Source organism: Merops nubicus, unplaced genomic scaffold (genome assembly GCF_000691845.1).
Source record: "Merops nubicus isolate BGI_N331 unplaced genomic scaffold, ASM69184v1 scaffold8289, whole genome shotgun sequence".
In the NCBI taxonomy this organism is placed as follows: Eukaryota; Metazoa; Chordata; class Aves; order Coraciiformes; family Meropidae; genus Merops; species Merops nubicus.
In genome coordinates, this window is record NW_008634116.1 from 1 (window position 1) to 9,358 (window position 9,358).

At 35.2% G+C, this 9,358-nt stretch overlaps 1 protein-coding gene across 1 annotated transcript; it reads left to right on the forward strand.

Moving 5' to 3' along the window:
- Nucleotides 1-3: 3 nt before the first annotated feature.
- LOC103780758 (synaptotagmin-4) lies at nt 4-8,717 on the forward strand (the record flags this gene model as incomplete). Its single annotated transcript, XM_008948448.1, has 4 exons — nt 4-31; nt 2,808-3,622; nt 5,297-5,417; nt 8,164-8,717. Coding segments are annotated over 4 exons (1,272 nt in total), but the record flags the coding sequence as incomplete, so codon positions are not given.
- Between the last annotated feature and the right edge of the window lie 641 nt (nt 8,718-9,358).

Sequence of the window (9,358 nt, forward strand, 5' to 3'; positions counted from 1 at the left end):
GCTCCGATCGCGGCCAGCCGGCAGGAGTTCGGTAAGCTTGTCCCGGCCCCAACTGCCCTCCCGCGGGGCCGGGGGTCCGCTCCCCTCCCCGGGAGAGGCGCACGCAGGCAGCCTCTGCTGAGCCACCCAGCACTTGCCAGCACGCAGCTCGTTGGGTGGATGCTGATTTCAAACCAGTTCTCCTCGATTTCAGAAGTTGTGTGAATTTGTTTTCTTTCCCTTTGCCCCTTCCCTCCCTACCCGTCCACCCCCCCCTGCCCACAGCAAAGCACCGTGAGAGGTGAAGATGTTTGTGTACGTGCGTTTTTGGATGAGAGGGTTTTGGGGTTGTTTTCTCTGTTTCGGTTAAAGTAACATGGTTTCAAAGTTAAATGGTGTAAATGCATCCTGTGTTACAGAGAAAATCTTTGTTCAAGACATTTTTGGAATAATTGTCATTCTTTTTCTTCTTGTAGAGAGAGACTTGTCAAATGTTAGTTCAAGTGAAAGGTAGTCTTGTGAAGGACATTGATAAGGAGATGAAAATACAGGATCTCAGTGCTTTTAATAAAACAGCTGCATCTTGATCAGTCTGGGTTCATTGAGGATAGCAATGATAACAAGGAACTTTTCAGTTCTGTCGTTTCTATGCACTGGGTGTAGGGTGATAAATTGGGATACCAGAAGTTTCAGAAACGTTTGTATGTGTGCACTTATAAAATAGATGCATAAATAGCTTCAAAGGCAGTAAGTAAGAATGTTTCTTAACTCTGCTTTACAAATATTGACTCCAGCCTAGATTCTATTTGCTTTAACAGTGGTTTAATTCAAGGATCATTCCACTGACTTAAGCGAAGTGACTCCAGATTTATATAATGTAACTGAAATAATAACTCTCCCAGAATCAATAGGTGAGGCTTCCTATTAATACACTGACTTGAGTGTTAACCCACTGATTTACATTACGACAACAGGAAGAAGTTCAGGTTGTAACATAATTAGTTGTAAATATGAAACCACTTTATTTACCATTTCATCTTATTTCCTGCTTCACCCACTAGATGTTCCTAACCACTCTTGTGACATAATGCTTTTCTAATTACTTATTTAAGAAAGATAATTAATGTTCTAAACACCGAATTGATTGCTTTCAGTAGCTGTAGAACTAAAATGTAATACCCATTACTATAAAAAGTCTGTCAACTCACGAAAAAGTATTGTAAATGTGCAAATTATTCTTTAAAGCTATTAAAGCATTCTGATTAGCTTTCAACTATCTTTTGCTTTCTACCTCTATACCACATATATTTAAATTTCTGCAGCCTGGGGAAACTCAGAGCCACGTGTTTAATTTAGAAAAGATTCTTTTTGGTTATGCATATCATTTTCAACCATTTCATTAAGTTCTTAAAATCAAGTATGCAGACTGATACAGGTTGTAGTCAAAGGGAAAGTGACATGAATACTGTGGAAGAAATTAACAGCCAGGCCCGATCCTTTATGTGCTGGAACATTATGTCCTACTTTGCTCTGATACTATTGGCATGGATTTTTTTAATCATCTCACTAAAAAGCAAAGATCTAGTGGCAGAATATCTATTTGACCATCTTTTTACTTGGATTAAGCTAATTTAGTAACATTTAAAGGGGGATAGTTTTCCTTTTCTCATCCAGAACAGTCTGATAATCATTTGTGAGAGAAACGGTACTGTTACACAATTGCCATTATGCATAAACAATGTCATTCAGATAATATACTACGGATCTTCCACTGCCTCAGAGAATAGAGATTAAGCTCATATTTTTACATGGTGGAAGGTTTAAATTCACTTAGTAATGTTACTTATGGGCAAAAATGGATTTTCAATTAGTTGTGCTCATTTACCTTTCAATATATGCTTTGAAGGGCTAATGATACTCCACATGTAACTAATGCATCCACATGACAACTCAGATTGTAGCACTTGTATTTTTTCCCTTTATTAAGTTTAAGATTCCTCTTGAGGTAAAAGAGGATTATGTATTAATGTTTTTTTCTTGTATACTCCAAAAAAGTAGTGATCCTTACTGTAAACTCTCTATGCCTTTGATTCATAGTGTCTTAAACACGAAGCTTAGTGGTTATGGATGATATACTTAATAGTTTTTTTAGCTTTAGACTCACATGTGACTGCCCATGTCACATCCATCTGGAAGACACTTGGTATATAATTATCTTAATTTTTCTTGATAGACTTCCTCCTGCACAGTATTGAAAATCCCATTGAAACTGTTGAGTGTTATAATCTCCAATTAAACTCAGTTCTTTCAAGAGATACCTCCAGGCAATTATAGGATCAGACCATAAAAAATGAGTTAATTGCACACACAAAGTATTCTAGGAAACAGTATGAAAAGCAGATGATGTATCTATAATAAATGTGTATTTCAGAATCTGTTTTATCTAACTAACAAAGCCACATAAACTCAAAGATGAAACCTTTTGAGAGCTGGTATCACTCAAAGACATATAAACTCAGAAACTACAGACAGAAGGATGAGATAGTCGAGCAATTACTGATGGTGATTACTATTAGGGAACAGTATTTTGCTCCTCAACACTCTGTGTATGGAAAAACACTAACATCACAAGCATGCCTAAGTATAGGACTACACATTCATGCCTGCAGGTGGCGAGCGATATATACAATGCAAAGCATTGTCTGTCAATTCTGCTGCTATTACCATCTCATATCAGTTTGTTTTAATAAATTATTACTTTACTAAATATCACACAGAGTCCAAGACATTGCTGTTTATGTGCTTGTTGCTATTTATTTGATTTGCAGATGAAATTCCTACAGTGGTTGGGATCTTTAGTGCATTTGGCCTTGTCTTCTCTGTGTCCCTTTTTGCTTGGATCTGCTGCCAACGTAAATCTTCCAAATCCAATAAGACCCCTCCATATAAGTTTGTCCATGTTCTGAAGGGGGTTGATATTTACCCTGAGAATCTCAACAGTAAGAAGAAATTTGGAGCAGATGACAAAAGTGAAGCAAAGAACAAATCAGCGATGCCGAAGAGTTCTCTCCATCTTGACCTGGAGAAGAGAGATCTAAATGGCAACTTCCCCAAAACAACCCCTAAAATCCAGAGCTCTCCAGGTCTTGAGAATTTGTCTCCTAAGCACTTTGCAGAAAAGAAGAAAGATTCAGTATCCCCTGATAGTTTAAAATCCATCACTTCCCTGTCATGTGAAGATAAACAAGACAAGCTAGGAACTCTCTTCTTCTCCTTAGAGTACAACTTTGAGAAAAAGTCATTTGTAGTGAACATCAAAGAAGCACGTGGGTTGCCAGCAATGGATGAACAGTCAATGACTTCTGATCCCTACATCAAAATGACAATCCTGCCTGAGAAAAAGCACAAGGTGAAAACCAGAGTGCTGAGAAAAACCTTAGATCCAGCTTTTGATGAGACTTTCACTTTTTATGGGATCCCTTATAGCCAAATTCAAGACTTGACACTTCACTTCATGATCTTGAGCTTTGACAGATTTTCCAGAGATGATGTCATTGGAGAAGTCCTCATTCCCCTCGCAGGAATTGAACTATCAGAAGGAAGGTTGCTGATGGACAGAGAGATCATCAAAAGAAATGTTAGGGTAACATATTTTTATTTAAACTTTAAAACTGTTGTGCTAATATTAGCTATTATTGTTTTGTGTAACTCTGCTGCCATCTTGTAAAGAAAAGGGAACAAGCCCATCATGCAAGTCATTGAGATTCTTCCATAATGGCAGTATGAAGAAGCAGTTACACAAATATAATAAAATAATATTACAACGAGCATGCTGAATAAAATAATATTACAACGAGTATGTCGCAGGAAATTGCTGATGTCCAAAACTCCACTTGCTTATACAGCTGGTCCAGCAGGTTTGAGTGGATACATTCACATTAGGTCAGAGGCCTCAATCCACATTCATTTGCTTTAAAAGGAAAAAATGCAAAGATTTATACATTATTCCCCCTTTCCTTCCTCCCCTTTTCTATTATAAATCATTAATTAAAGATTTTTGAAATCAGTGTAAAACTTTCACTTCAACTACATAGTTTTTACAGCAGATTCTTAAAGAATGCAGATAGACTTTAATTAAGGAATTGTAACCTGTTAGAGATGCAGGTTGTTGATGGAGTAGTATGTTCTTGCACGTCAGTTGCTGTTACTGCCTTCTCTCTCAAGAACTGTGACACAGGTTACTGCTAGGAAAGGTACCACAAGGATACTCACTGGAATAGTAAGACATGAGGGAGAAGTCAAAGATTTACTGAATTGAACAGCAAAATACACTGATGTCCCTTGTATAAAAATATTTTATACCATGCTGTTTCGTTTCAGAATGTAAAGACTATTTACAACCATGCCAGCCAAACCACAGAAATGCACATGCATCACATAGATCTTTTAATCATCACCAAGGAAGTGCAATGTGTACTGATTCCAGTCTGATTCTTTTCAAAGAGCTGCCAAATCACACAAATATCTGCCAGACAACATACTTATAACTAATACCATTATTTTGCAATTCTATCACAATATTATAACAACTATAACTATGTCACTGATAATTTTGTTGATAACTTATAGGGTTTTCTGGTATATAAGGTATTATTTTTCCTTGTTTCCCTGCCTTCCACCTTTGTGTGAAGTAAACTACTCCTGCAAATTCAAATTTAATAATGTTTTTGATCTCATCTGTATTTCATGTATATTATACTAACTTCCAAAGTGTCAGGGATGAGATTTCATTAACTGTATTGATCTTTAATTCTCTTTAAAACAAAACAAAACAAAACAAAACCATTTTACTGATTTTTTTTTAATTTTCATTTACCTTTATTAGATTTTATTTTCAGTATAACTTTACAGGATTCTGTTTTGCTTAAGACCTTTTTCATTCACTGAGTTTGTTATGGTTTTGGTTTAGTGTTTTTTGGTTTTTTGTTTGTTTGTTTGTTTGTTTGTTTTCCTCAGGATGTAAGATATCATTTTAATCTCAGAGCTGACGATGTCATGTCAACCTATACTTTCATCTATTTATTATGTACTTTTGTTTAGTCTAATAACCAATCATAAAAAGAGTTATATAACTACAGTAGAGGATAATTATATCAACTATGTAAAGCAGCATAGCTCCATATGTTAAATCCTTTTACACCATTTCAGAGTGTATAGTTATATAACATTTTGTAAATCTTCTTAATTCTGGTTTAAAGCTTGGTCAATATAATTGCTTATAAATAGTATTATTTCCTTTTTTCTTTAATTTTCTCAGAAATCATCTGGACGTGGAGAATTACTGATCTCTCTCTGTTATCAATCTACAACAAACACACTCACTGTGGTTGTTTTAAAAGCCAGGCATCTACCTAAATCTGATGTGTCAGGATTATCAGGTAATGGTTTCATTAATGAATATACTCTAAGAATGTAAAACACAGACAGAAGAGAGTTGAACTATGGCATTTCAAAGACTAAAAATATCCCATAGATGCAGAAATGGTGTCTCTATTATTTGCAGCCTATTCACTTCATTCATATCTAGGTCAATGTTTTATTTTCCAAGGTATGTATTTTACAAATAGGGTTTTTGATCACGTTAAACAAAACAAAACAAAACAAAACAAAACAAAACAAAACAAAACAAAACAAAACAAAACAAAACAAAACAAAACATAACAAAACAAGACATTAGTTTGCAATGGAAACCAATAAGTTTTGTGGTTGTCTTGAATAGAACCCATCTGCCATAAGCATGGGAGTTGACTGCAGATACTTAGACGTTTTATTGATAACAATAAACAGTGCATTTATAGAGGAGAAGAATTGAGTGAGATCATTCTATGCTTAATTTCATTTTAGCACCAAGAAAAGCAACCAGTTACATCTGTATTGAATTTGGCCCACTGAGCACTATTATTTATTTAACAAGGTGAAAACATAACTATGCCAGTGCTGGAAGCAGGTTACAGAATAACAACTTTGTTTTATCATGAACTGTACTTGGGGTGCACTGAGAAGGAACTGGGTTTGCATTCCATTCTCCTGGGCTTGTGCCATTTTGCAGTCAGTGGAATGTCTTCTGAAGCCAGTACTAGATTGCACTTAGGTGCACATGAATGCTAGATAACATAGTAACAGAATAAAATTTTATGTACAATATGTTAAGGATAAGACAACCACACAAAGAACAGTACACCAAAAAAAGAACTATACAAATAGCAGCACAACTGCTGTTGATTCTGTATAGAGCTGATACTCTTTTATCTCATAAGGTATTTTTGAAAGAAGAAAAAAAGGAAGTAGTTTGGGAACCACAAATCATAATTACTGGTTAACTCACATAACATGCTTTTACACGGCGAAGTTCCTTTGAAATTCTCCTTCTGATCACATTCACATATCATGAGAAGAAAAGAAGTATACAGAGCTCAACAGTTTACTCCACTAAAACAGAGCATACACACATTTAATAAGCAACCCCAAAGTCACAGCAGAGAGTGGGGGTTTCATGAAGACAGCATGGCAACAAGCTGATCTTGAGTCTGTCTGAGGTTCACCCAGGTGGGAAAAGACTTTGAAAAAAAAAGCCCTACCAGGCTCTGCAGTCACTTGGATCCAATAGCACATCCAAACTACACAGTTGTTTACTGTACCTTTTATGAGTAAAGCCAGGTTCAGTAGATTTTTGAGTGTCAGTAACACACTGTACTTACAATAGTCCTTACTTCCTGTGTGGCTGTCCCCTCTGTTCAGCATAAATCTTGGAAAAGGAAGAGGGTAAGATGATGTTTCTAAGAGGTAAACTACACATTTGCATAAGCCAGGCTCCTTAGGAATATACGAGGTTTTTTTACTCAGAAGCTGTTCTGCTGCCACAGCCTCCTTGGTTCCTAACAGATCTAATATGACCAAGGGGAACATAGTAGCCTTATCTAGAATCTGGTCAGAGGCAACAGTCAGAAAATATCCTTTGGACGGAAATGAACAACAGAATGAGTCCACTGATGGGTATTGATTTTGATATTTTTAATGCTTGTGTCCACACACTCATTCCAAAGCCAAGGAACACTTTAATTACATTAATTCCTATTTTTAAAATGTTTATTATGGTAATAGAGTATGAAAGTAAAGAGGTATTATATCACACATTACTCCTGTTAAACTATTGTCAGTTCCAGGAAACAAAAACCTTTCCATTATCTGACCATTTCAGCCTTTCAAACTTTCCCATAACATTTCTAAAAATTGTTTGGTTTAAAAAAAGTGTTCAACTATTATTGTTGTTTATTAGCAGATTGTTTATATAGACTCTCATTTGTCTGGATTCAGTAGAAGTTATTATTTTTTTTACTGTATTTTTGCACCATAAGAAGTTGGAAACAGTCCTGCATTTGCACTAAACATCAAGGATCTTGAAAGTGATGACTTTTAAAGCATTCTCTGTAATTCATCTGAGGGAAGAAATGTAGTCACTATTAAAGACAATAATAAAGGAATCTTACAACAGTTCAATAATTATGAGGAATGCAAACACTCAAAGTGAGCTGACAGCTAAAAATATTCATATTTTCCCTTCCCTTCTTCCATAGCACTACAGTATAGACATAAAGTCTGCTACATATCCTAAGAAAAAATATAACCTTATATTTAAAGATCAGTGTTGAATTTGTTCAATAAAAATTGTTGAGAGCAAGTTTAATCAAGTTAATTGACTTTGGTAGAACCACAACAGAAATTAATCACATCCATTTATCTATTCTCTCAGCACAAGCTGAGACTACACTTATTACATATAAGTATGCAATGATGCACATTTGTCAATGGCCACTAGAACTTTGTGTTCTTTCAGACCACTTTTATAACTTTGCATTATTATGGTTAATGGACTATGGGGCAGGATTTTTTCTCATGAAGGAGACACCCGTATTTGATCAGATGAATCACCTTCTAAACTTTGCTGACTTATCTTGGTTACATCTTTAGGATGAGGTGACTCATCTTTATTAAATTGAAATATCTTTTCATTCAGATATATTACTACTGTTAATATTGTTAATTTATTACATTCACCATTAACTAGATCAAGGTATTTCTAAACATTGTTCAATAGTTGATCTGTGCCCTTTCTTTTCATTGCAGACCCTTATGTCAAAGTGAACCTGTATCATGATAAGAAGAGAATTTCTAAGAAGAAAACCCATGTGAAGAAATGCACCCCCAATGCAGTGTTTAATGAATTGTTTGTCTTTGACATTCCTTGTGAGGGTCTTGATGATATCAGCATTGAATTTTTGGTGTTAGATTCAGATAGGGGGTCGAGGAATGAGGTCATTGGCCGGTTAACCTTGGGATCTTCAGCAGAAGGAACCGGTGGAGAGCACTGGAAAGAAATTTGTGAATATCCTAGGAGACAAATTGCCAAATGGCATATGTTATGTGATGGTTAGCAGCTAGAAAGGGGCTGGAACTTCAGATACTATCTATGTTTCCATACACAAGGAGCTGTTTTCTTTCTTTGCTATGTATAATTAAAGGCTTGTAGTGCCAAGGTGACTTCTTTTTTTATATTTTTTTTTTTTTTTGGGGGGGGGGAGGAGGGGAAGAAAAATTGGCTTGAATTATCAGAAGAGAAGGTAACTAAATATTTTCACAGTAAACACAGGAATTTCTCTTTTATTAAACTTTAACATGATTGGATCAGATCCATATTCTGATTTATTTTGGAGTTTAAATAGCATGAAACTTCTGAAGCACTATAAACTTCAATAAGAACAGATTATGTTTTATGTGTAAGTTACTGGAAACTTTATTCGTACTGTAATACAGAGGAAGATAACCTTATTAAAACATTTTGCTAGATCTAAAAAAAAATACCTGTGGCTTGCTGGGGAAGGGGTTGAGCCTATAAAAGCCATGGTTAATGAGGGTGAGCAGGAAAAGAATTCCTTCTCATCAAAATTCCTCCCATCAAAAACCTTCTTTTATGAAAATTCAATCAGTATTTGTAAGTTTTGGTTACTTATACTTTGATCATCCCAAAGACTGAAGAGATTTTCAGCAATTTTCTTTACATATCACATCATGTGCAATGAGTTCTTTTATGTGTGGAAATAATTATTTACATTTGGATTTTTTAATATGTATATATATATAACTTGTTTTATTACAGTGACCGAAATAGATACATTCTACAAATCATTGAGTAAGTTAACATACATTGTTTTGTTAAAAGGGCTCCTATAGGGGTAACTGTACATGTTACAGTATAGGTAGAATTTGGGATTATATATGGCTTGCAGTTTTTTTTTTCTCTAACAAGGAATACACTTTTAAC